This window comes from Anopheles funestus, chromosome 3RL (genome assembly GCF_943734845.2).
Source record: "Anopheles funestus chromosome 3RL, idAnoFuneDA-416_04, whole genome shotgun sequence".
NCBI classification, from domain to species: domain Eukaryota; kingdom Metazoa; phylum Arthropoda; class Insecta; order Diptera; family Culicidae; genus Anopheles; species Anopheles funestus.
The window spans coordinates 83,219,107-83,247,095 of NC_064599.1; the positions used below are offsets into that span (position 1 = coordinate 83,219,107).

The 27,989-nt window shown below is 40.0% G+C and overlaps 2 protein-coding genes and 2 long non-coding RNA genes across 15 annotated transcripts in view; 2 read left to right on the plus strand and 2 right to left on the minus strand.

The window, feature by feature from the left end:
* LOC125767512 (uncharacterized) overlaps positions 1-17,056 on the plus strand; it is a 41,496-nt gene extending 24,440 nt beyond the window's left edge. For 5 of the 6 annotated variants that reach the window (XR_007418790.1, XR_007418791.1, XR_007418793.1 and 2 more), the window contains one exon: positions 16,019-17,056. Coding sequence is in view for 1 of the 6 variants with exons in the window: in XM_049434153.1 (XP_049290110.1) it covers positions 16,019-16,120 (102 nt within the window). In the remaining 5 variants the exon portion in view is untranslated. Of the gene's footprint in view, positions 1-9,360; positions 11,307-11,503; positions 12,559-16,018 lie in introns of those variants that run through there. The other variant, XR_007418792.1, reaches the window with a different exon arrangement.
* The window catches only part of LOC125767489 (neuropeptide CCHamide-1 receptor-like), a 60,878-nt gene continuing 32,898 nt past the window's right edge, over positions 10-27,989 (minus strand). The window contains exons 4-10 of the mRNA XM_049434111.1: positions 18,193-18,419; positions 17,759-17,862; positions 17,089-17,304; positions 15,517-15,620; positions 12,991-13,128; positions 12,560-12,688; positions 10-5,615 (exon numbers count right to left, since the gene is read on the minus strand). Of these exons, the coding sequence (XP_049290068.1) occupies positions 5,522-5,615; positions 12,560-12,688; positions 12,991-13,128; positions 15,517-15,620; positions 17,089-17,304; positions 17,759-17,862; positions 18,193-18,419 (1,012 nt within the window). The 3' untranslated portion in view covers positions 10-5,521. The remainder of the gene's footprint in view (positions 5,616-12,559; positions 12,689-12,990; positions 13,129-15,516; positions 15,621-17,088; positions 17,305-17,758; positions 17,863-18,192; positions 18,420-27,989) is intronic.
* On the plus strand, positions 20,934-23,579 carry LOC125767518 (uncharacterized). 3 transcript variants are annotated; one of them, XR_007418801.1, is made up of 6 exons: positions 20,934-21,336; positions 21,403-21,773; positions 21,876-22,043; positions 22,107-22,480; positions 22,583-22,750; positions 22,814-23,579. It is a non-coding gene; the product is annotated as an uncharacterized LOC125767518 (long non-coding RNA). The 3 variants fall into 3 exon arrangements; XR_007418799.1 differs by having other exon boundaries at positions 20,936-21,336; positions 21,400-21,773; XR_007418800.1 differs by lacking the exons at positions 21,876-22,043; positions 22,107-22,480 and having other exon boundaries at positions 20,947-21,336; positions 21,400-21,773.
* Positions 24,718-27,774, minus strand: LOC125767517 (uncharacterized). Of its 5 annotated transcripts, none has more exons than XR_007418797.1 (5): positions 27,556-27,774; positions 27,286-27,453; positions 25,273-25,700; positions 25,003-25,170; positions 24,718-24,939 (listed from the first exon to the last, which is right to left on the minus strand). It is a non-coding gene; the product is annotated as an uncharacterized LOC125767517 (long non-coding RNA). The 5 variants fall into 5 exon arrangements; XR_007418796.1 differs by lacking the exons at positions 27,286-27,453; positions 27,556-27,774 and adding exons at positions 25,764-25,931; positions 26,795-27,056; XR_007418798.1 differs by lacking the exons at positions 27,286-27,453; positions 27,556-27,774 and adding exons at positions 26,525-26,692; positions 26,795-27,056 and having other exon boundaries at positions 25,273-25,697.

Genomic DNA, 27,989 nt, shown 5'->3' on the forward strand with positions numbered 1-27,989 from the left:
TATAATTAATTATTTAAATCACTTTTACATCAAATCAAGTTTTTATTTCATCTTTCATTTACATACTCTTTCGGTTTTAGTTGCATTTTCTCTAAATCATGTACATTCCCATGCTATTTTATACGAAAAGGTGTTTTATAAACTATTCAATTCTTTTCTGGTGTAAATATTACCCATCACAAACATACATTTCGTAACGATGCTTCTTACTGTGTAATATGTGTTTAATGCAATTCTGAACGGTACGGGGTTTTTTTTCTCTCCCGAAAATGGCAAGAAGGAAGCGTTCCGCAAGTAACACTGTACAAACTGCAAACCATCTTCGTTATCATCATCGTTTATCGCATTGCAACAGGATTATTTTTTACATTCATGTTGGTTTTGTTCGCTTTTGTTTTTGGTACTTTTTATCAACAGCACTGATGAGAAACGTATTTATTTGCATTTGCTAAAGGAAATGCTTTGTTTTACGTTGGTTGTAATTGTTACGTGTTGCCACGATTTTTTGACAGTTAGGATTTGTTTGGTTCTCATTACATCTAATCATTTCTATATATGTGCCCATGTGTGTGTGTGTGTAAGGATTTGTTATGGTTTCCTATTTGGCGTAAATCAAAGATTAGTGCCAGCTTTCCTTCCTAGTATGTGGTCTTATCATTAAGCAAAGGATTTTTTTCTCTCCTAAAAATGGCTTCTTTGTACAGCGGCACGGATTACTTAGATCCTTTCAAATACAAAATGTGTTTTGTGGGTGCGTGGGTACGAGCAAAAATAAATTATCCTATTCGAAAAGATCGTTCCTAACATTATGTCAATGTATGAATTTTCACGTAGGCTTAACTTAATTAACAGTTTTATATTCGCCCTCGTCGTCGTACCAGGGCTGAATCGTGAGGACCATTTTTGTGATGATGGAAGATTCTTACGAAATTATTCTACGCCTTCAGCAGTAATTGATTCTATTTTTGGTGTACTTTACATAAATGTTACAAATGGGACCGAGTTAGCTTCATTTCATTCTAACATCTGACGTTTATTTATATAATGGCGTCCTCCATTTGGTAAGCACTAGATGACGTTAGTGCACGATGCAGGTTACGTGGTAAGTAAGCAAGGTTTGATTAAAAACTTTTCCATCGGCAGCCAACAAAATGTTAGTGTATTTCATTCTAAGAAATTATTTCCATTAGGATAAAGCATGGAAGTTTCGTTTTAGCTTTTCCGGAAGATTTGTACAGTGTTTCGCAGAGTTTGTCGTTTGTTTGAATTTGCTTGTGTGTGTTTCGGAGAGTTGAGCTTTCGAATAAATGAAAACTTTTCATAAGAATAAGACGAATGTACCGCACGAAACATTGATCGAACGACTGTTGTATTTAAATTGTAATAATTGTAATATTTAAAATTCTCACATAATAGTTTCTTTCAAACTTGTTAATCTTGAAGTTTGATAGCACACAGTACAGCGGATGAAAGGGATTCTATTCGTAATAGATTGGAACATGTAAAGGAACAGATCCTTTTACGTAACGCACATCAAAGGAAAAGACGATGCAAGTACCTTTTGCAGAAGATTTATCAATAACGAATCAAAATATGATTTACATTAATGCAAAGCAGAGCAAAGCACTGAACTGTGAAAAATTCTTGTTGTCTGACGCTGCAAATGAAATTAGAGGACATGAAACATTCGTCATGTATAATCAAAATATGTTTAATGTTCATCATTGTGTTGCGAGATCATATGTAAACACGTCTGCCTTGTTTGATATCGAATCGTATCTTTAAAAAGACCTATTAAGCCTTAATGTAGACAAGCTTTTGTAAATGTATGTACAACTGAAAGCATGCAATCTGCATGACAAATTAACATTCATTTGGCTGCTTGCTACACGCTGGGGCTGTTGAGAGCATAAAGTTATGTTACTTACCGATGTGTAGCATTATTTTGAGAGTCTGTTTTCATGATGTACGCCACACTCGAATCCCAATAAGTGCGTAAGCGTTCCTCAAATAAGCTGTGTCTTATCATCCAGCATAATGTGACATCCGCATGAATAATTGAAACTCGGTGATTTTCACATTATTGAACATGATGCTGTGATTAGATTTTGATTTGCTGAAAACAAATTTGATAAAATCGTGCCGGACGTTAATGCACGTTGTTTTCCGTTTTGGGGGCCGTTACTGCACACGAAACGGTTTTCGCTTTTTTCGCATTGAGAAGAAACACATGAAAAATTCATGACCGAATCCGTCCTTCAATCGCGTGGATCAGCAGAAGGTTTTGCTTGCAACCTTTTTTTTTGCTTTTCAGCTCTAACCATATTCACAAACATGTTTTGCAGTGTAATGTAGGTTTTGTTCGAGAGAGTGAACGGTACAAAAATGGTTTTGGCAGACCACATTCAATGCAGCCATGTTAGTGTAATGCTTAAAACATGTACTGCTGTCGCGTTCTTTCCAATATTAACCAAAGCACGTTGTTTCGACTAAGTTGAAAAGGTTAAGAGCTAAAAAAACAGAAAGTTGGGATCTATTGAGCATTGGGTGGAATAATAAACCTTCATTATTCTGTAGCTAATTGAATGCTAATTTAGTTTTTTCCTGTCAATATACTGCCTGAAGATCTCTATCAAACTCTAGCTACCCCGTAGACGAATTTGGTCTATAAAATAATGAAACATTTAGGAGACCCACTGAATATGGATCATGATATAGGAAGGAATAAAAAACAATGGTCCAATACCAGAGAAAAACAACTGGAAAGGATTACGTTGTGTTTAATCAAGCTATTCATACGCATCGCTTTTTGAAACAGACTTTCGTTTTACATAAAGCGCCTAAATGTGTATGAAGCAGTCGATTTGACACGTACTCTTCGTGGTGACCCGGCACGATACTTTTGCTTTGCTGGTGGATGTGTTACTACCAGCATCTTCACGAACGATACTATCGTTTGCATGCACAATTATTTCCGGAAGCTGTAAATTAGTTTATCTGCAGAAAGTAGCAAAGGCATGACATCATATCAAACAGAGGTTAGAGGAGATCTATACAGAAAATAGCCTCTAAAAACGAACAGTTTAGCAACTAGCAATAAATGTACAGTTGATTTGCTAAAAAAACTGCTAATTACTTTAATTAACAAAACACCAGTTTCGGCTGTGGTTATGGATAATATATCTTCATTGACAAGTCTGCATTACTTAAACTTTTTATCAGCAAACAACTTGCATCGAAATCTTTTAAATGGTAGACTTGGAAATTTTGTTAAAGAGCAAACATTTCCACAAAGAAAAATCTACCTTTCACGCGAACATTCGAAGGAACGAAAAGCGTGATAAGCAAACGTACTCCATTAAAAGCGGTGCAGTTGACATCTATGAACGGTTGAAAGAACAGCTTTTGCTTTTACCGCAAAAAAACATACCTCACAGGCATCGTCCAACTATTGTTGCCTTAATTGTTTGACAAATCTTAAGCCAGTCAACAGATAAAGCTTGACTGCTGCGTTCGAAGTTATCTGGAATGGGAGTTTTCCATTTTTTTTCCCGCCGGAAAGCTACCGAACCTCACGCTGGCCAATCCTACAGTTCCAGTAATTTGCGAGGTCTGCTTAACCTTTCTGCTTTTCAATGGTAAGGACATTTATCTGCTTTTTTTGTGTCACTTTTTTATCTGCACAACAATTAAAGATAAGAGTTTTTTCGTTGGGTGGAATTGTGTCTGCTCTTTTCATCATCATCATCGAACAATGGGAGGATAATGCCTGTTCTAAAATTGTTTTATAATTAGTATGTTTGGGAAAGCACATGTTTGAGCTTTATGTTTTTGTTTATATTAGGAAAATGTATTGTACCGTTACAAAATGAATGAAATTTAAATTCCTATCAGCGTTTCACTTTGGACGTTTCTTTTCCGACAAAAGAATATACAAAGGTACAACATTTTGGTCAACAAAATTTCAACATATTAACCTCAACATTCTAAATACCAAATACAATCATAAACGGCCTTTTAAAACGACGAAATTTCATGATGTCCAGTGACACTAGGTATACGGGTTAGAGTTCCAGAAAATCCTTCTCGGAAGGGTATTTTCTATCTACATTCATTCACTTAAGCGTGAACAACTTTGAAGCTCAGTGATGCTAGCAAAAAACATAAATGGTTTCCATGCAACTGATCCCACAAAAAAGAAAAAGAGACTTTTCCTAGATAATTGCCTTCGGCGATGAATTGCCGTTTAGTAAGATTGAATATGCCGACTGGTGAAAGGACAGGTAAAAGTTGATGTCTCACGGTTAAGTATACATGCTTTTTTTTGGATGTTTCATGTGTGATTTTTTAGGAATGAAAGCAACTAAACGTAGCCTGGGCAGAATAATGTAATCATAACATCAACTTAGCTTGATTTAAAGATTTTATTTCTAACTTGTTTAAGTTAGTTTAATGTGTAACTTAAGCCGATGGGTGCAACCGCTTTCATAAATAAATTGAATTGATGGCAAACAACAATTCAATTTGCATTCGTTAACCTGATTAGACCAAAACACTTACACAGATGCCATCAAGGAAGACAAATTCCTGACAAGCAATGCCACTAATTACTCGAGAGTAGAGGCATTTCTAGTTGAAAACCGGAACAATTTCCGTAAATTTATTGAATGTATCCGCGATGCTATGTGAATACGGTATGAAAGCATGTCGGCTGCATAAACAAACAGTTGCGTACCAAGAAATTGGTAGATTTGAGATATCGGGTTTGGGTTTGACCAAGTCCACCGCAGCATGATAAGCAGTGTACATAAGACGACACAATTAAATGTCGAGCATTAAATGCCGGAGCAGAGATTCTCAAATTATATCAAGCTTGTGCTTAAATATGGAAAAAATGTTGGAAAGAAGGTATGAAATTGTTACTTAGGGTTTGAATTAATTTAATACTCTTTGTACATTGCAAAGTAATAGAATGAATTGATGTAGAAACTAGAATTTAAAAAGACAATTGAATTTAAATTTGATACTGGTATTACATTTTTAAACAGATTTTACAAAGTAACATATAATGAACTAAAGTATACAAGCAATGAAGTTTACTTACATTAACTTCATATGCATTCTACCGCGTCAACCGCAAACATTTAACTGACGTCCAATATGGCCAGTCAGCGCTACCTCAAAACATGTATCAATCATTTTCCTTTCACAAAATGGACAGTCGTCCGGCCACACGAACACACACGCCATTTGCCGTAAATCAAACCTTGCTTATTTCACACGCTTGGTGTGGTCGAACAGCAGAACGACCGGGTGGCAATCGGAAACCGACGGTCGACAGTTTCCGGTCGCAAGTTGTTGCTCCTTTCGTGGGCCACAAATCTTGGTCACCGTTACTACCGCCACCACCATCAGCACCATCGCATCCAGCATCCGTAGCGGTCAGTTCGTGGGTCGTCGCTAGCCTTTGGACAACACTCTTGGTTCGGTTTCCGGTGGCCGCTAGATGGTGCTTTCGCTGTTACGATAAACACACCATTTCCTTTTCGAGCACTGCGCCCTCGGATTTGGAGTTCCCATTCGGTATCATCACGATCGTTGTCTCCTGAATGTTTCTATGAGGGAGAGCAGAAAATGAATATGGATTAAGTAAACAAACAAAACGACAAGCAGCGAATGATATGGTAATGCGAATATCTATTAAACAGTATGTAGTATAGCCCGATTAATCGCAAATAAATAAAGCGCAATAATGTTGGCTCATCTCACAATAAATAGAACAATGGAATTTTACCACACGTTGATTGGCTAGGTTCAGTTTTCACCATGTACATAATCGGCAATTGTGTCAATCAATGGGGGAAACCACGTTCGCAGAACAATCACGCATTATAGTAATGATGTGGTAAGATGGTATACTATACATTGTGATGAAATAATTTATAGTTTGAAACCGTATGCTGTATCAATAACAATTCATACTAATGTAAAGTGATTCATGGATGAGAATAACCACAGTTACTTAACAGTTGATTCACGACATGAAGCGTTTTCATAGCTCAATATTAACCCATTATTACTGTAGCCTTGTCTAATAAGTGATGATTCGAACGATGTTGTTCGGATTCCGAACCGCTACTGATCGTACACTTTATTGCCAGATCATTTTCTCATTGTTTTGTCGAAGCAATTCGCGGCACGCAATTATGGGCAATTTGTGTCGATTATATCGATCAACTCGTAACCCGTCATCGTTTCTAGCGTCGTTAAATATCGATTTAACCAATCGGTTTCCCTAACCGTATCCTCGCCCTACTGAAGCTCATAAGCAGCTCATCGGAACCCCGGAAAAGTGGTAGTGTTTACTCCTTGCGCTTCATTTCCATGCTCCATTGTTCTGCTTATTGCGTGCATCGCGCGCCACATTTAACTGACAGCCGAAGGGATTTGTTCCTTTAATCGAGACGAAGAAGACGGGATTTTTCTGCCTCCAGTTTTATTTCCTTCATCATGAAAAGCGACCCTTTTTTTGCTTCTCCGTGCGAATTGCCTCCTGGTTCGTTTCCAATGCTTGTTGCAGGGTTAACAGGAAAATGACAGCAAACGAACGAATTAAGCAAGGATTAACGTTCGCCATTTGCTGAATTTAATCAAGCAAAAAGATTAGCTAACTTAAGGGCCCATCAAAAGGGGTGCGTGCGCTTGAATGGTGACCATTTTTGGTTGGAAATGTGGGTATATTAATTTCCTTCGCATTCGCTGGTGTTTCGGTGCCAAACATTAAAGCTGACTGGATTAGTGTTGCGGCTAACGTTTATGCTTGATGCGTTTGTCTCCAACTTTTTGGCAGCAGGCAGAAAACAAATATGGTCAATCTAAATACATGATTGTTGGTTAATTTAAACATTTAAAGTTGTGAACAAGATGAATTGCTACAGTTTTTGTGATGCTTTTTTACATGATGATGTGGCCGAACATGTCCTTTGCAAATACGTTACGATCCTTGTTAGCTTACTGTAACTCCTTAAATTATAAAGCTTACCACCTTGCCACCGAATACTGAAAATTAAAAAGGTGCTCAGTTTTATTCTTCCGCAGAGAAAATGACATTTTCCCACAAATTTCATTTTACAGCCCTTTTTCTATTGGTCTATGATATTGGCCGGGAAACACCTCATCAAAGTTTACCCGACGTATCTGATTCCGTATTGTTCAGCAGAAGGTCAAACACCGACCGTTCGTACATGGGCGGTGCACGGGTGTGCTGGTTGTTTGCAGCAGGATATTTATCCTCGTAATCCACCTGTGGCAAAGAGTAATCCCCGATAAGATGGGGTTTAGCTCCCCATTTGATGGGAAGCTTGACAGCTTATCAAGTCGGGGAAAAGCCCGCATCCTAACACGGACGGTAGTACGTGCGCCGGAAACTAGTTCGTTCCGCTGCGTTCGTCGTCAGTGTTCGGGTTAGCTGAGTGGCGTAACTTTAATTGAAGAGCTTCCACTATGACACAGGTCTCTTGGTCCGGCATAAGATTCCTCCTGTAGTACACCGGACCATGGCAATGTGGATGTGACGGAAAAACACAGATGTCGTACGATTTTCGCTCGACTAGCTTCGATGCTTTTGCTGTGTCGTATAGCACTGCACGAGAAATTATTGAATTAACACACACCTTCCTTAAGCTTTCCTCAAGCCAAAGATAAACGGAAGTTGTGATAATGGATGTAAAAATAATTTCATCATTGTGCTAACATACGCTTTCGTTTACAGAACGGTAAATATTTTACGATATTTCAACCCATTTCCATTAGCTCGATCATGTTGTCTATTAATGGTACGACTTTTATATTATAAAAAGAGACACATATTCTAAACTTTATAAAAAATTACTCTACACAGGGTTGAAACTTAATTACAAATTATTCAAAATACTCATTTAGAGTTCATCACACACAGGGCTTGTTTAAATCACCTAATAATCTAATAAAAAAGTGATAGTTAATCTACCTAAAAAAGAGGACATCCTTCACGTTCCGTTCCGTAAATGCCTTAAACACATGATCATTCGCATATACATTTTTCATAATCCAACCAAACATGTTGGGAAACAGAAAGACAAAAACCTGTCTTTGTGGTGGATATAATTATCAGCCCGTAATTAAATATGCTTGACGGACAGCATTGAGTTATGAGTTTTTTTGCTAACTTCATCTGAATATGTCTTCATTCATATGGAGAAATGAGATCTGCAAGAGTACTTAGAGTGAGTATCCTGCTGCTTTGTAGCTGTCACGTGACAATGCGGAGGGTAGATGATGATGTGCTGGATTGTGTATCAGACGCACAGCAAAACCTCAACTGACAGCTGACAGCTTTCGCTACCCACGTGGTTTACGGACAAAATTGAAAAGAAAATAAGATTTGGTTCGAAAAGGAAAGGTGATTGTTTTTTTACCGTTCAAGCGAGAAACAATGTGTAGCATGTTCGGTGCACACTTTACGTTTTTTAAGCTCCAGGAATACATGGAACGTGGCACGGTACGTAATTGGTAGGCATTTAATTAAAAAACAAACCAGCGCAACATGCGCTTTAAAGCACGAACTTCAAATTAGATAGTGCGGGAAAAAGACGTAAGAGGTGCAATAGATGAAATTCCCGTGTTCCAGAAAGCTGTCACGAACCGTCCACCAATGGAGACGTGCATGAACGAGCATTTGAGTATTTCCGTTGCCTTTACGATTGAAAGCTTATTGCAATTCATTGAACGGATCGTAGAAACGTGGCTGCATTGGAAAAGAAACATCAAAGCTGATATATCCATGACGTATGAAGAGTTAGAAGCATGCAGGCGAGAAAACTTGAAAGTCACTAAACGAAAAGAAATCAGTACTTAAGTCACGTACCAATTATCAGTTTGCTGTTTACATTCGTAAGGTTAATGACTTTGTCGGTGCCATGACCAGGATTGCAAGTTCTAAATGTGTATCAAAATAGCAACGTGTTTAAAAATATTTTTTTAATATATTTTGTCAATTTATGGTTTTTCGTAACATTGTTTCTCCGGTTGAAAGTAAAAGGGAATTAACGAAAATTTCCAACAAGCAAGAAGCGCATGATGGAAAGCCATTTAATAAACGTCTGCCGCTGTCAATTTTGTTACAATCTCGTTTAATTGTCTTGCCACCTGGTGTTGACGAAAAATTGACAACGTGCGTGCAACGTAAACATCCATCCAAAACCATTCGAAAGCCTTTGAACGAGGCCCTTACACAGTAAGGGCAACAATTAGCAGCCATTTTTAGCAGCAAAAATCCTCTCCTCCCAATGAAGTTAACAGTATGTTCTTTTTTCATTGTAGAATGAGCTATAAATTAAACAAATTAGCTTACGACGTCAGCAAAAACCAAACCCTCGCTAACCAATTTTATCATCACCCATTGTGTAGTACCTTACTGACAAGGATCGCTGACGTTGGCAAGATTGCAAATAAAAGTCAACCAATATTGAGCGGTGGAAAGAGAAACGGAAAAATTGGAGGCGACAAGGTGAAGGGCACGAGAAACGAGTAAAAAACTCCTCTGGAATGGGGTGGTTGATGATACAGAAATAAAAACGAATGGGCGCAGCAGTTTGCATCACCAAAAAACGTGACAAATATACTTGGAATTTCAATAGACGACAAATATTTGTTACCAGTTTAAATAGAAACCACAATTCCAAGGCGAAAACAACGGTCCCAATAGAACAAATGGCAAAAGGGCAGCAGAAGGGCAGATCCGATTGAAGTGCGCCTGTTGGCAATGTTTTACAGATGAAGTTTTCGTTCCACCATGCCAAGAATCGTTTCACCATTCTGGCAAAGAAAAATGTGGCAAAAAAAGGGCAGTAAAAGAAATGTCCTATTTTTGGGCCATCAATAAGCCACAAGAAAGAAAAAAACGATACATGGTACCTTGATCGACATCGACAGATTGGTCTTGTGGGCAAAGGGATGGTTGGCGTAACAGCTGATACGAGTTTTTGCCTTCGAGAAATGACTCGAGGGGAATCGATAACAATATACGGATATTGTATTCACGCCATTTCCCAGCCATTGCTTCTATTTTCCTAACGTCACGGCAATGTCAAGATTACGTCAGCGAAATATCAACATTAATCATCGTTCATTTCGATGTACAGCAATTTGCACAATTTGCCATTGCACGGCTTATTGATAAAAGGTCTTTAATAAGCAATATTTGTTGGAATGGGAAGAAAATCAAAACGCAAATTTACCGTGACTGGTGGCGTTGGGGTGTACTGATTTCTCAGCCCAAACTGCATTGAAACCAACACGGCAAGTTGGATAATATTCATAGACAGCAATGGCCGAGAGCGGCAACATGAAGCTGCTGATGACTATAATAACGATTGTTGGCTTTCCTTTCATCAGTTTCTTCATTTGTACAAATTGTCACGATTTCATCCGACCTGCCCGATGACCTTCGGTGCTGGTTGAACGCTTGCGTGACACGAACCGGCAACGCAAATGCTGGAACAGTGCTGTGACAGTGGTGGAAGAGCTCGGTCTAGCCGTTTGCAATCTATCCTCTGCTTCCTACCGAGATTTGTCCATGTAGCGCGTCAGTGTAATGAATTATATCCATCCGGTTAGGCGGCTAAAGAAAGTATATCATTCATTCACTCCGCCACCATGGGGCAACTTTTCTCATCAACATCCAGCAGCGGACACGTGAACGCAGTAATACAAGCATGCAGGAACGTACGTAAATTGACAGATACCATTAGAGATTAGTGTTACCGAGACACTCCGTTCCCCGTCCCCAACGTCTTGCTTTTCGTGTAGATTTGCGACCAACCCGACAAGTAAATTAATGGTGACGTTGCTTTCTCGAAGATTTTCTGCTTGCCATTCAATATCTTCATTATGGCTTTCTGCTTGCCTTTATGCAAAGGAAGAAGGAAAAAACAAACTCCACATGGCGCAACATTCTCCTGCAATTGTCTAATACCACAAAACCCGAAGCACAATGATGGGCAAAGTGTTCTACCGTTCCAACCATTTTGAGATGAAACTTCACACCATCACAAACCGATGGTTGTCGGCTGGGTTTGAAATACCACCAATGTTGTTAGCAGGCGTATCCATCAAGCGCTGTCGGAAGCTCATTCGATACAAGCCGCATCCAATTCATCATAGTTCTCTACCAAAGGCGCATGATGAATGTGTCAAAAAAAAAGTGACAGTCTGCCTATTGTGGCTGTGTAAATAAAGTAAGAAAATACTTCACTTATCCTAAGCAGGTAATGAGATGGAGGCGCATGGTGTTTATCATAAATAGAAAATAATGTACTAATTTTGTTGTTTTTTTTTTATTTATACAGAACGGCTTGGCCATATTGATACTAATTTTGTTGATGTCGTATATGAAAAAATATGACAGTCTGCCTATTGTGGCTGTGTAAATAAAGTAAGAAAATACTTCACTTATCCTAACCAGGTGATGAGATGGAGGCGCATGGTGTTTATCATAAATAGAAAATAATGTACTAATTTTGTTGTTTTTTTTTATATATACAGAACGGCTTGGCCATATTGATACTAATTTTGTTGATGTCGTATATGAAAAAATATGACAGTCTGCCTATTGTGGCTGTGTAAATAAAGTAAAAAAATACTTCACTTATCCTAACCAGGTGATCCGATGGAGGCGCATGGTGTTTATCATAAATAGAAAATAATGTACTAATTTTGTTGTTTTTTTTTATTTATGTATATAGAACGGCTTGGCTACATTGATACTAATTTTGTTGATGTCATATAAGAAAAAATGTGACAGTCTGCCTATTGTGGCTGAGTAAATAAAATAAGAAAATACTTCACAGGTGATACAGGTGATCCGATGGAGGCGCATGGTGTTTATCATAAATAGAAAATATTGTACTATTTTTGTTGACTACGTTGTAAGATAACAACCTGGTCGTTTTGAAGCTAGTAAAAAGAAGCAAAATAAATGAATAATAAAAAGTAAGATAGGCCAAATGCTTAATCAGTGATATATTGCCTAGGCAGGATAAAAGGACGGTTAAAGGTGGGTTTAGGTTGCATCCCACACGAAGAGTGGTGGAAAAATTATGTATCTTTTATTTCTCTACAGAACCACCTACAATGCACGTGCGGGTCGGAATAATCGAAATTGGGCTTTCGATAAACCGAAATGGAAAAGAAACGAAATCTCAATATGCTGCGAAAAGAAACAGTGATATAAAAACAAAGCTTTTTTTCACAGAAACAAGAGAATATCTTTAAAAAAATGGTTGGCGAGCTTTCTATAAACGACTTGCTGAAAAGTCTTTGATAAAAATCCTACATTCTTTGATTTTATCCTTCCTTTTGTGGTCCATGTTGTGTCCATCGTCATACCGATGGGATAGCATTGGACACAAATGTTTAGTGACGTCCATCGTGGCCGTATCCTTTCACTGAACTCATCAACCCGTTAAAAGATCCTTACAGCTAACTCCCTTTCCCTGGTCACTCTTATAACCCTACTTACATTCGTAGCGATTGCATCCGTTTGCTGGTGTAACGGCGGGACATGGTGCTGGTAAGGGATGTATCTCTCGGTGCCATATTGTCTCCGTGCCTTCGCCGACTGCTGGAGGTTCCATCGCATAGCAGATACCTAGAAAATCAATGAGAAGAAGAAACAAATCTGTGAAAACAAACACGAAACCTTACGATTGTAAAGGGTTTTCTAGTGTCCGGGGTGATGGATTTTGCAGAAACTGGATGGACATTGCCTTCGAGTAAAAACCGGGCTCTACCCTCATTAAATCAACATGGGTATGGACAGTGGGTATGCCGTATCGTGTGCAGAAACCATCAGATATCTCGAAACCTCCTTTGAGTAGCATCTGGTTTGAGATCTGAGTTTTTGTCAGTTTTTTTTACACATTGTTGCTTCGGATGAACCATGATACGTACCGATTGAAGTGCTTCCGGAAGGCACCACTAACACAGTAGAGCGCTACAGGATTGGCACAGCTGTTGGCGAACGAAAGACAAAAGCCTACTATTCGCAGTACGTGCCAGAATCCATTGTAATCCTCGTTGAAGTTTGGGCTGTAAAAGAAAAAAGTAGAAAGTTTCAATTGAGTTGATGTAGGTGTGTGGGCATATTTACTAATGAGGAAGCAGAATAAGGGCACACATTTTGTTAGTCGCAATCAATCTACATGTCAACATTTGCAAACCAACGGGATTTAAAATTCCGTACAAATGCGTTATTAAGCGTGGGCACTTTCTGTAATCTAAACCATCAAAGCAAATAACAGAACCATATTGAGATCCATACGACAGCTGTTTGGTTATTACACAAGCCTCACAAAGTTCTCGGAAACGAATTGAAGTTTTTCACTGAAATTAAATTCCATCATTTCGCCGTAGTTATGTGAGAGGGGAAAAATCTTTTTCATATCACGTAAACGCTCTCAAGATAAAAAGAACCTTCTTCGGAGGTGGATTAGAAGTGAAAGTAGGATGAAAAAGATCCTTTGCAGCTGTACGACATTCCAGCTGTGGGTAGAAAGGAATTGTTGCCTAATGTTTATACCCTTCCGGATAGGCAATCATATTGATAATCTTTTGAATGAGTTCGCGGGAGGTCTGATATCCTTTTGTTGGATAAAAATAAATTAAGCTTCACTGGTTTCATAACAATCATTTCTTCAGTAGCTTTTGGTGCAACTCAAAACATTTCTTTTTAAATACGGAAAACGATCAACGTTAAACATGGAAAAATGCAATGGAATTGTAATCAAAATTCACATTTGTATTTCACGAAAAACAAACCATAAACAAAAGAAAATGATAAAATGCCCGAATGGCTTGGTATGAAAAATGGGAGCCAAATTTGGGTGTTTTTTGTTCTACTGGTACTTAACGGACAGGAAAAATTATTGTCTAATTAACAAAACAGGTGATAAAGAATTGAAATTTCTTTCACTTGCGAAATGAAAAATCACATAAGGGAATGAAATGAAAATTGGAATAATTACGTTGTGAACAAATGTATTTATGCATGTTTAACAAATTGTTAGGCGTAAATAATGTCTTCCATTATATGATGCAATACATTATCTCAACCTTTCGCCCAATCGTACATTTACAACGACGACACCAGAAAAAAAACTCATTTTCACGGCTGCGTAAATGGGATCCCATCATTGAGGGAAGAGAGTGATTAAGAAAAGCTTACCGTTGAAAGCTGCCCACAAATGGTGGTAGCGTCGTACGAAACAGAATGATTGTGCTGTTTGGTTGATCCTTGAAATGAAATGACGTTTTTTGTACTGCTCCTTTACAGTTTGCTCCGAGAAAGGAGACGCAATCTTGCGTGAATCCGCAAATCACGGTCACAAGCTTTTGCACGTATTTATTCTCGGGCGAAGGTTTAACGTGTTGGGGTTTTAAGAAATGAATAAGCAATTCCTTCCGCCGGTTTCAAGCATGTGATTAACTGAGGCATGCATTGAATAGATAACAGCATTTGAATGCTCTACCCTTAAAAGTAACTGTTAAATGCATTAAAATATCAACATATACATGGTACCAAAGGACAAGAGGTAAATTTTAATTTTATTTGAAAACATGTAAGTAAAATCTTGACAAAAAAAAAGATTGCATGAAACCCATTATACGATGGTTATAACTTTCCGACGTCATTAATGCGATGGATCACATTGTTACTTACATGACCATGAAACTAATCTCTATAGAAAAGTAAAAAAAAAAAACAAACATCGCCACTTGCTGGTTGGAAAAGTTACGATAACCTGAAATGTAAGCCACCCTTCTGCTTGCCACACCCCGGACGGCCTTTTCGCCAGGTCTACTTTTGAGTTTTCTCGGCGGAAGAAAACTTCATTAAAACAAACAAAAGCACCAAAGTGATTCATGCCCTCGATGGACGGTGAGGAACAAGAGCAACCATTTTTCAAATTCCAAACCACTCGTAACGAACAACATGGCAGGTTACGATGTGTTTTGCGGTGTTTCTACCTCCTGCCCCGAGTAACAACAGCTTCCCATGGCGTGTTACATGCGTCACAACGGAGTAAATGAGCTATGCAATTACACTCCAGCGAAGGTTTTGCAAACTATTTGAAAGTTGGATAAATGTTTTGAAGCAAACATTGGTGTATGGGTTTCTTGTGAAATTTGCCTTTAAATAATTGTACTTTGGTTGGAAGATTCTGACCCATTCACTCTAATAATGCTTCGAACGTCAAGTGAGTAGAAAGCAAGGGAAATGTACGAAAGTGCGATGAAAATTGCTTGACTAAAAAGACGTTAGCATTAAACATCCATACAACAAGTAAAATCAAACATGGGACACCTGTATGATACAGTGACCAACTGTCTTTTATCAACTAAAAATATTTATATTCTATTACATAAACTCAATTGCATTCAGTAAATAGACTCCTACACACTACTGTTAATACTCACTTGTAATAGAACCACAGCATAAATAAATGGGATGGCAGAAAGCAGATGCCGAATATGACCACAAACGCCAACACGGTGACAGCCACTTTCCGGCGGGCTTTGATCTGTGTCCAAAGGTGGGATGAGTTCATCAAAATTTGCCATAAAAGAATAAAAGAAAACAGTTAATATGATAGAGAAAGGAGAGAACATCGTATTATAAAAACATTATTATAAAAGTTATCTAAAATATCACTAAATATCGCTGTTCATGCACCCCAAGGTATGAATTCTGCAAACGCATTTACATATCTTAAGTCAAGTTTTCTCATGTCAATGGCCATGCCGATTTTAATCACACGTTTTATAGCATGTTTTTATCGTTTTGTACCATGTTTCCAGATTGAGCTCAATGCATGTCACTGTGACTGAGCGTATATTTTAACGTACGATAGTACAATTATTCATGGCCATCGCTACCAGCCGGTACTTGAAACGCATTTTTATTCACTCCTTTTTACAGGCACACTCCCCAGAGCCGTTGGAGCGGGTGCAGCAATGTAGCAACCAGATCCATAAAAAAACAATGAAAGCTGTTATCGTGTTTAATGTTTTGCAAAAATGAAATGCACGGGTCAATATACTCCAGGCGCATGGAAACACTTGACAAAACGGTTGAAAGGAAAATGATGTAACGCTTACTGTGCAAAGGGCCGTAAAAGAAATCTGATTTGAATCGTTGCTGTAATGAAAATGGAATGTGATAAATCACCTGGTTGAATTTTTCACCGTAAACTATTTACTTATTTAAAGTATTTTTCTTTCCCTCTGGAAGCATAACCACGGTATGCCATATGAAATAAAAGGAAATAAAAGTAACAGCACGATGTTTACCTTTTATTACGATGCGCCCGCAAAAATTAAATAAAAGCTCAAGACAACTTTTGCCCTTAACCGGCAATGGTTGGCTGCAAACCGCACAGAAGATTAAATGCACCACAAACAAGAGTTCTATACAACAATGGTAAAGTTCAGCGTCGAGACAGCGGAAAACTTACACAAAGTGTACAGTCGTATTTCTGCCGCGGTAAGGTTTTCCACGTGCCACCGACCGACGGCAGCATAATACAAAGGCAGCTTTGCATAATCATAGCGCTTTCCGTGGACTTTACAGCAATGCCGTTACTCTTAGTTACTTGGCTAACTTGATCGAGTAAGCTGGTCGCTTCGGGAATGTTCTGCGGGTGTAGATGGGAGCGCTGGTGGAGAAATGAAATAAAATTTCCACCTTACATATTTCCACCGTCGGTCTGTTCAATAAATCAGAGCAGGCGATAGGGAAAAAGTGTATCGAAAGTAATTTTTGCTGCACAAGTTTACCCTTTCTAGTTGATTAAAAAATAATGTAACTATTGGCGGCTATCGACACGACCGCGACTAATCAAATTTTCAATATTAACATTCCTTTGCTATTTACCCCTTTTCTATACCTTTCCAATAGTTTTCTTTTCATTTCACACTTCATTTTCTGTATCTTATGGATAAGCGAAGCTCTTTTCATAAAAGAAGAAAAAGTGACAGCGGATTCCTTACCTGTCGTACTGTGCCTTGCATTTCACCCGGTACGTGCTTGGCACTGTGGATGAGATGACGCGCTATCAGTGCGTAGAAGATGCCAATTATGAACAGCGGCACGGCGTAGTAGATGAGAAATTTGCCCAACACCATCCCCCGGGCGTACTGTGGGCCCCACTCGTCCGGAAACGGATAGCAGAAGTAAAACGACACGTCCTTGTTGACGATGACAGTCTGTGAAGTGGAGTTTGTTGCCAAGTGTTAGAGGGCGTGAATGTGACAGTATGCAACGGAGATAATAGCGCCGGGGGAGGGTGACTGCCATTGGCAATCATTTTCCCAGCAATATGTGTGGAAAACGGAGAAAAGCTTGATGTCCACATGATGTACAATGTTGAACAAAATGTAACGGAAAAAGAACGCTTTGTTGTAGTGATTTTTCCCAGTATTTCTGTCATGGTAATAAGGTTAGGAAAATTCTTCGATTGTTACTAATGTTTTTTTTCTTCAAATGAATCTGTTTCATATTCTATGCCATTAGAAATGCGAGGAAAATAATTATTAAAAATTCAAATAAAAAAGAGAAACTTATTATGCAATTTGTTTAACAGAAAGTGGCACGTACACTAGATTGCAATAGTTGACATGTGACCCTAATTGCCTTTTCAAGTCAGTTCTCGTATCGTACCTTGATGTGTGATCCAATGATAGCAGGAATGGCAAAGGCGATGGCCAGAAGCCAGATCAGAACCGCCGTCGTGATGGTCATCCGTGTGGCTCGCCGTCCACCACCTAGAAAAGGATCTACTGCAATGAGTTTGTGTGTGTGCGGAACAGGGGTACGACAAGGAATGTGTGTAACGAGTGGAAAAAGGTAATGAAATGGTTTCCTTCGGCAATAGGTGAATAGTGGAAATAAAACAAAACTACAAGAAAAAGTTTTTCTGTTTTTCTACATCCATTCAAGCTCGTTAGTATGTGTGTGTGTGGAGAAACATTTGTTTTTCATTTGTTGATGCGAACTACATGCGGTTAAAAGGTAAAGTTTATATGAGCAAACATGAAGTGTAAAACATCTCGTGGGAAATGGGAGAAAAAAAAGGAAACATTTGCGAATCTTACCGTGCGCGTGAAACTTTCGCAATGGATCGACGATGGCAAAAAACCGATCGCCAGACAGTGCGACGAGCGTAAACACGGACACACCGATCGACACGTCCTTGATGAATTCGGACGACGTGCAGAGCAGGCTTCCCCATGGCCAGGAATCGAGCGTGTAGATGATGGACGTAAACGGTACGGTCGTAACGATCAGCAACAGGTCGGCTAGGGCCAGCGACAGGATGTAGCTGCAAATAAACAGCAAAAACACACACAACCACTTTGGTAACGGGAAACAGCAAACAGGAAGGCGTCAACAAGAGGCATGGTAGTTAATTAATTTAATACAAACATCGGCATGGAATGTGTTGCTCAGAATGTGGGTGGTTGCACTTAGCAGCATAGTGGCATTAAGCGCCCAACATCGCAAATACTCAGCATCGGTATTACGTGACACGGATACTATTACACTCACAACCGATCCGAATGCTGCAATGGCGACCCTCCCCCCCCCTTTTGGTGCGGGCGGTAAAAAAATGGTCGCGTGGTCATGGAACACGTTTCCTTTGGTGAGACTGATAATTGATGAAATTACGAGCTTGCGTCATATACCGCAGGAAACATGGTTTACGCGCAAAAACGGTGGAACCATGGGCTGGAGGTAAAAAAAAGAGGAATACGTTCTATATTTACCAAAGGAAGGAAAGTTGCACTTTCTTGCAATGCAGTTCCATTAGATTAGTACTTCTGTTCCGTTCACGTTCTGTACACCGCTGTATGCAAAAAGTGCTGGAAACACGCTGTGTATTATCCTATCTTCTTCATATTTACTTAAGTTTGCTAATGTTTGTTTGTCGAGTATTTTATTTTGTATCTCCCTTCATTATTATTATTTTATATGTTCATCACTTATCTTATTTTTCTAATATTTTTTTCTATACTATTTTCCTCTTTTTATTCTTTTTATGTAAAGATTTTAATGTACTTTATATCTTAATTTGTAAGCTTTTAGATGTAGAATCAATAATTTTGTTATCGTGTTTTATATTTATTCTCCAGCAAACCATCATTCTATCGTCACGAGTAAAAACAAGTTGTTTTTCACACCGTGACAACATAAATAGCACCACCATCACCATCAATGTACCGTCCATTAGATCACGCAACAAATAAAAGTGGCTAGTGGAAAACGGGAAAGCTCACTTTTTCCCGCGACCGCTTGTAACCGTACCGGTGGCTTTCAATGCCGCTTCACGCTCATTAGTTCATTCATTGTGCCGTGTGTTCACGATCCTAAATGGATAAACGTTGTGGTGCGATTTTACTTTTTTGTTCTTCTACTGTAATCTTATCATCCACTGCAGTATACAGTACCCGGATAGTAAAAACTTGGTGTGTGGTTAGAGATTGGTACGAACGCCCTACATTTCTACAGCACCTTGTTCGCGGTGAATTGCAGACCAACAAATGACATAAAAAACAATCTATAAAAAAAGCGTTCGAAGAATGTGCGAGCAGGTGAGAATGGGTGGTTTCTAGGGGAGATACCGTAAATTGCATTTATCGTGCTTGTTTATTCGAAAAGGGTACCATTAACCGGCAACCGGCCAGAGCCACCCTAGCTGGGAAAGCCACACAACACATTAATTCTGATTGCGGCTACCGCCAAACGGTTTCCTTGGATTTAATGCTCGGTGTCGTACAGTAATGGGTCTTAATCCTTAACCGCACCACGCCCCAGTTGGAATCAAGGACAGTTTAGAAGAATTCAAAGGTGTATCGTTGCTATTGTTTCAAAACATTGCTTGTACTCCTTACACTGTACAATATTTGGAAGAAAATCCTGAATTTTTTGAAGGAAATCAACGGATGAATAATGTTTGCGGTTGATGGAAGCTTCTGACCATATTTCGCCCAAGCAAAGAGGCTAAATTAATGTTTGTATTTTATTATCGCTTTATTATGAAGCGAAAACAAGCACGAGGAAGTAATCTTTCGCTCCGGTCATCATACGACCATCGATCTTAAACAACGTCAAGTGACATTCTTTTCGGTTTAATGTGACTCTGTGCTGTGCTTGGCTTCCACCCCCATTTCTGGAAATATGTCGTTGGAAATTGTTGATTTATGGGTGCTTTGGAGAAAGCAACGCTATTTCTTCAACGACGTTTCTCAACAGCCAAAGCATTTGATCTGCAATCTTCTGTACGTGAAAGTCAAAAGAAATGCCTGGAAATGGGTAGGTAGATGCTCGGAAGTAGAGCGAAGCGCAACAGAAAAGTTCATATTTATAGGCTTCATTGACCTGTCAGAAAGTTTAACATGGCTTTTGCATTCCAGATAATCATTCGGGTTCGTTGAAGAAATTTGTTTCGATCGGCATTGAAAGGAAAAAAGAACATCTCGTCCGGTGTACTGTCAAATGTTTCTACGAATGTTCCTTCACAGGGTACAGCTTTGTAAATGTACAAAGGTTAAAGATCGTTTCCGTTTCTAGCAAACAGTATATCAGTCTAGAAAAAAAAAAACAAAATAAGTCCGACTACACTTATTTCAACCAATTCGCATTTAAATAAATCAATTTATAAAATTTTGCTAAATTACTCAAAAAAAGCTAAGGTTAAAGCCTTAGGAAATTTTATAATTTTTAGATTTTTTTTTATTTTTTTATTATTTTTTTATATAAAGCAATGTTTGAGTGAAAAGAAGCGTATTTCAGCAAATTTGCATTAAAATACATCAATTTATAAATTTGGCTAAATTTCCATACTAAGATCCGTTTAGGACGTCACCTGTCCCATACGCAAGGCCAAAAGCATCAGGCCAATCTGGCACATCGTGCGGCTAAAGAAACGAAGGATGGAACGTGGGTTATACAACCAGAAAAGCACGCATCGAGCTGAAAAAGTTTGTCCCAAACAGATCTATTTCAATTTTATTGCTTCTTATGTTCATTTTCCACATTAGGTTTATGATAATAATAATAATTTGTAACATTCAAAAAACACGAGCTTCCGCAAGTTTCCAAAATCGATTGGCGCCAGAAGCGGCGAGAGCACAAACTGTCAACACTGTCATCAATGTCACGGTATTTTTCTCCAAAGGACGCGTTGGTTGGTTGTTCGCGAAGTATTTATACTGTTTTTCCGATAAAAACAACGTTTGGTAAGTTATTAACTGAAAACTATCCGTTCCCAGAGTAAAACCAACGTCTCCTTCATATTGCAGCAGCATGGATTACCAAAACCATGCCGGTGACAACACCGGCGGCGTAGGCGAGTGCAAGTGGTACCGGCGTGAACGATTGTGCCAGCCAGCGCTGGAAAAGATCGATCTGAACCTGGATAAAACGAGGCAGCATCTGACTCACAGTCATGGCTAAAATCATCAAGCCAATTTGGCACATTGTGCCGCGAAACAAGTGAAGGAAGCACCGTGAGTTATACGACCGAAAAAACCACGCATCGAGCCGAAAAAGTTCGCCAAGATCGATCGCCCCGGTTATCAGGTGACGAAGCAGCACGATCCGGTATTGTACCGCGGCATCGGTTTATATTCGTTTACGAACCACCATCGAAAAGATCGAGCACCAGTCAAACACGGTAATTTCATATTTTAATGTATTTTTAAGTTTATTTTCCTCGTGATTTTAATGGATTATATAGATAATTATTAATAATTAATTAATTATTTGTTATTTTCAGAGAACACGAGCTTCCGCCAATTTCCACCATAAAACGAATGGCGCTAGCATCGGCGACAGCACGAACTGTCAGTGCTGTCATCAATGTCAAGCCATTTTTCTCCAAGGGACGCGCTGGATGGTTGTTGGCGAAATCTTTCTGCCGTTTTTCCGATAAATACAACGTTTGGTAAGTTATTAACTGAAAACTATCCGTTCCCAGAGTAAAACCAACGTCTCCTTCATATTGCAGCAGCATGGATTACCAAAACCATGTCGGTGACAACACCGGCGGCGTAGGCGAGTGCAAGTGGTACCGGCGTGAACGATTGTGCCAGCCAGCGCTGGAAAAGATCGATCTGAACCTGGATAAAACGAGGCAGCATCTGACTCACAGTCATGGCTAAAATCATCAAGCCAATTTGGCACATTGTGCCGCGAAACAAGTGAAGGAAGCACCGTGAGTTATACGACCGAAAAAACCACGCATCGAGCCGAAAAAGTTCGCCAAGATCGATCGCCCCGGTTATCAGGTGACGAAGCAGCACGATCCGGTATTGTACCGCGGCATCGGTTTATGTTCGTTTACGTACCATCATCGAGATGATCGAGCACCAGTCAAACACGGTAATTTCATATTTTAATGTATTTTTAAGTTTATTTTCCTCGTTATTTTAATGGATTATATAGATAATTATTAATAATTAATTAATTATTTGTTATTTTCAGAGAACACGAGCTTCCGCCAATTTCCACCATAAAACGAATGGCGCTAGCATCGGCGACAGCACGAACTGTCAGTGCTGTCATCAATGTCAAGCCATTTTTCTCCAAGGGACGCGCTGGATGGTTGTTGGCCAAATAGTTCTACTGTTTTTCCGATAAATACAACGTTTGGTAAGTTATTAACTGAAAACTATCCGTTCCCAGAGTAAAACCAACGTCTCCTTCATATTGCAGCAGCATGGATTACCAAAACCATGCCGGTGACAACACCGGCGGCGTAGGCGAGAGCAAGTGGTACCGGCGTGAACGATTGCATCAGCCAGCGCTGGAAACGATCGATCTCAACCAGGATATCTACTAAGATCCAACGAAGGCAGCACCTGTCCCACACGCAGGTCGAAAAGCATCAGGCCAATCTGGCACGTCGTGCCGCGAAAGAAACAAAGGAAGCACCGTCGTTGAAAAAACTGGGAAAGAAACACATCGATCCGAAAAAGTGTGTCAAGATCGGTACCGCGGCATCGGTTTATTTCCGCTTACGATCTAAACAAGGATATCTACTAAGATCCAACGAGGGCATCATTTGTCCCACACGCGGAGTGAAAGGGATCAGGTCAATCTGGCACGTCGTGCCGTGAAAGAAACAAAGGAAGCACCGTCGTTGATATAACTGGGAAAGAAACGCGTCGATCCGAAAAAGTGTGTTAAGATCGGTACCGCTCCTTCGGTTTATTTCCGTTTACAAACAAAAGATCGTAACTGGACCATGCCATTGAAAGAAAAATACAAAACGATTTTTCCTACAGTTTTCCTTAAAGCCGGAACCGAAGAAAATTCCACCACCGCCACCGAATGTGCACCGTAAGCCGATATTTAATCTGGTTCCGCCACCGCCGACTTAAGTAAAGCGAGTGCAGATTGATTTAGGTCCGGATGTGAATGTTAAACTAATGTATGATCATAATTTACAATAATAAAACTGTCCTATGGTTGTTAAATTGATGACTGAAATAATAAAATTCTGAATTTTTAATAAATTTTTATGTTTCCCGGTCGACAGAATCGAATAGAACGAAATGGACGAAAAATAAGTTAAAACACCAAGAGAGCATCCCTCAAAGAGGTACCATTAACCGCTGTTCGATTTGCAAGCAACCGAAAAAGAACACCAAAAACGAGTTTCGACACCAAGAGAGCATCCAAACGAAGAGGTAACATCGAACTGGTAGTGCTTCCGCTAGTCTCCACAGTTGCCAAAGTGGCGCTAAAAGCATTTTTAATAAGCAGCTTCTACTATTCTCCGCAAGTGGCGCTAAAACTAATCAGCGCCATTATAGCATTGCGGAGGTTAGCGGAAGCTTTTCAGTACCAGCTGGATGTAACCTCTTCGTTTGGATGCTCTCTTGGTGTCGAAACTCGTTTTTGGTGTTCTTTTTCGGTTGCTTGCAAATCGAACAGCGGTTAATGGTACCTCTTTGAGGGATGCTCTCTTGGTGTTTTAACTTATTTTTCGTCCATTTCGTTCTATTCGATTCTGTCGACCGGGAAACATAAAAATTTATTAAAAATTCAGAATTTTATTATTTCAGTCATCAATTTAACAACCATAGGACAGTTTTATTATTGTAAATTATGATCATACATTAGTTTAACATTCACATCCGGACCTAAATCAATCTGCACTCGCTTTACTTAAGTCGGCGGTGGCGGAACCAGATTAAATATCGGCTTACGGTGCACATTCGGTGGCGGTGGAGGAATTTTCTTCGGTTCCGGCTTTAAGGAAAACTGTAGGAAAAATCGTTTTGTATTTTTCTTTCAATGGCATGGTCCAGTTACGATCTTTTGTTTGTAAACGGAAATAAACCGAAGGAGCGGTACCGATCTTAACACACTTTTTCGGATCGACGCGTTTCTTTCCCAGTTATATCAACGACGGTGCTTCCTTTGTTTCTTTCACGGCACGACGTGCCAGATTGACCTGATCCCTTTCACTCCGCGTGTGGGACAAATGATGCCCTCGTTGGATCTTAGTAGATATCCTTGTTTAAATCGTAAGCGGAAATAAACCGATGCCGCGGTACCGATCTTGACACACTTTTTCGGATCGATGTGTTTCTTTCCCAGTTTTTTCAACGACGGTGCTTCCTTTGTTTCTTTCGCGGCACGACGTGCCAGATTGGCCTGATGCTTTTCGACCTGCGTGTGGGACAGGTGCTGCCTTCGTTGGATCTTAGTAGATATCCTGGTTGAGATCGATCGTTTCCAGCGCTGGCTGATGCAATCGTTCACGCCGGTACCACTTGCTCTCGCCTACGCCGCCGGTGTTGTCACCGGCATGGTTTTGGTAATCCATGCTGCTGCAATATGAAGGAGACGTTGGTTTTACTCTGGGAACGGATAGTTTTCAGTTAATAACTTACCAAACGTTGTATTTATCGGAAAAACAGTAGAACTATTTGGCCAACAACCATCCAGCGCGTCCCTTGGAGAAAAATGGCTTGACATTGATGACAGCACTGACAGTTCGTGCTGTCGCCGATGCTAGCGCCATGCGTATTATGGTGGAAATTGGCGGAAGCTCGTGTTCTCTGAAAATAACAAATAATTAATTAATTATTAATAATTATCTATGTAATCCATTAAAATAACGAGGAAAATAAACTTAAAAATACATTAAAATATGAAATTACCGTGTTTAACTGGTGGTCGATCATCTCGATGATGGTACGTAAACGAACATAAACCGATGCCGCGGTACAATACCGTCCGTAAATTCCGGATAGTCGCTTTGGAAGACAAGGACTGTTGGCCGTTCTCCGGATCGTGCTGCTTCGTCACCTGATAACCGGGGCGATCGATCTTAGCGAACTTTTCCGGCTCGATGCGTGGTTTTTCTTGTCGTATAACTCACGGTGCTTCCTTCACTTGTTTCGCGGCACAATGTGCCAAATTGGCTTGATGATTTTAGCCATGACTGTGAGTCAGATGCTGCCTCGTTTTATCCAGGTTCAAATCGATCTTTTCCAGCGCTGGCTGGCACAATCGTTCACGCCGGTACCACTTGCTCTCGCCTACGCCGCCGGTGTGGTCACCGGCATGGTTTTGGTAATCCATGCTGCTGCAATATGAAGGAGACGTTGGTTTTACTCTGGGAACGGATAGTTTTCAGTTAATAACTTACCAAACGTTGTATTTATCGGAAAAACAGTAGAACTATTTGGCCAACAACCATCCAGCGCGTCCCTTGGAGAAAAATGGCTTGACATTGATGACAGCACTGACAGTTCGTGCTGTCGCCGATGCTAGCGCCATGCGTATTATGGTGGAAATTGGCGGAAGCTCGTGTTCTCTGAAAATAACAAATAATTAATTAATTATTAATAATTATCTATGTAATCCATTAAAATAACGAGGAAAATAAACTTAAAAATACATTAAAATATGAAATTACCGTGTTTAACTGGTGGTCGATCATCTCGATGATGGTACGTAAACGAACATAAACCGATGCCGCGGTACAATACCGTCCGTAAATTCCGGATAGTCGCTTTGGAAGACAAGGACTGTTGGCCGTTCTCCGGATCGTGCTGCTTCGTCACCTGATAACCGGGGCGATCGATCTTAGCGAACTTTTCCGGCTCGATGCGTGGTTTTTCTTGTCGTATAACTCACGGTGCTTCCTTCACTTGTTTCGCGGCACAATGTGCCAAATTGGCTTGATGATTTTAGCCATGACTGTGAGTCAGATGCTGCCTCGTTTTATCCAGGTTCAAATCGATCTTTTCCAGCGCTGGCTGGCACAATCGTTCACGCCGGTACCACTTGCTCTCGCCTACGCCGCCGGTGTGGTCACCGGCATGGTTTTGGTAATCCATGCTGCTGCAATATGAAGGAGACGTTGGTTTTACTCTGGGAACGGATAGTTTTCAGTTAATAACTTACCAAACGTTGTATTTATCGGAAAAACAGTAGAACTATTTGGCCAACAACCATCCAGCGCGTCCCTTGGAGAAAAATGGCTTGACATTGATGACAGCACTGACAGTTCGTGCTGTCGCCGATGCTAGCGCCATGCGTATTATGGTGGAAATTGGCGGAAGCTCGTGTTCTCTGAAAATAACAAATAATTAATTAATTATTAATAATTATCTATGTAATCCATTAAAATAACGAGGAAAATAAACTTAAAAATACATTAAAATATGAAATTACCGTGTTTAACTGGTGGTCGATCATCTCGATGATGGTACGTAAACGAACATAAACCGATGCCGCGGTACAATACCGTCCGTAAATTCCGGATAGTCGCTTTGGAAGACAAGGACTGTTGGCCGTTCTCCGGATCGTGCTGCTTCGTCACCTGATAACCGGGGCGATCGATCTTAGCGAACTTTTCCGGCTCGATGCGTGGTTTTTCTTGTCGTATAACTCACGGTGCTTCCTTCACTTGTTTCGCGGCACAATGTGCCAAATTGGCTTGATGATTTTAGCCATGACTGTGAGTCAGATGCTGCCTCGTTTTATCCAGGTTCAAATCGATCTTTTCCAGCGCTGGCTGGCACAATCGTTCACGCCGGTACCACTTGCTCTCGCCTACGCCGCCGGTGTGGTCACCGGCATGGTTTTGGTAATCCATGCTGCTGCAATATGAAGGAGACGTTGGTTTTACTCTGGGAACGGATAGTTTTCAGTTAATAACTTACCAAACGTTGTATTTATCGGAAAAACAGTAGAACTATTTGGCCAACAACCATCCAGCGCGTCCCTTGGAGAAAAATGGCTTGACATTGATGACAGCACTGACAGTTCGTGCTGTCGCCGATGCTAGCGCCATTCGGATTATGGTGGAAATTGGCGGAAGCTCGTGTTCTCTGAAAATAACAAATAATTAATTAATTATTAATAATTATCTATATAATCCATTAAAATCACGAGGAAAATAAACTTAAAAATACATTAAAATATGAAATTACCGTGTTTGACTGGTGCTCGATCTTTTCGATGGTGGTTCGTAAACGAATATAAACCGATGCCGCGGTACAATACCGGATCGTGCTGCTTCGTCACCTGATAACCGGGGCGATCGATCTTGGCGAACTTTTTCGGCTCGATGCGTGGTTTTTCTTGTCGTATAACTCACGGTGCTTCCTTCACTTGTTTCGCGGCACAATGTGCCAAATTGGCTTGATGATTTTAGCCATGACTGTGAGTCAGATGCTGCCTCGTTTTATCCAGGTTCAGATCGATCTTTTCCAGCGCTGGCTGGCACAATCGTTCACGCCGGTACCACTTGCTCTCGCCTACGCCGCCGGTGTTGTCACCGGCATTGTTTTGGTAATCCATGCTGCTGCAATATGAAGGAGACGTTGGTTTTACTCTGGGAACGGATAGTTTTCAGTTAATAACT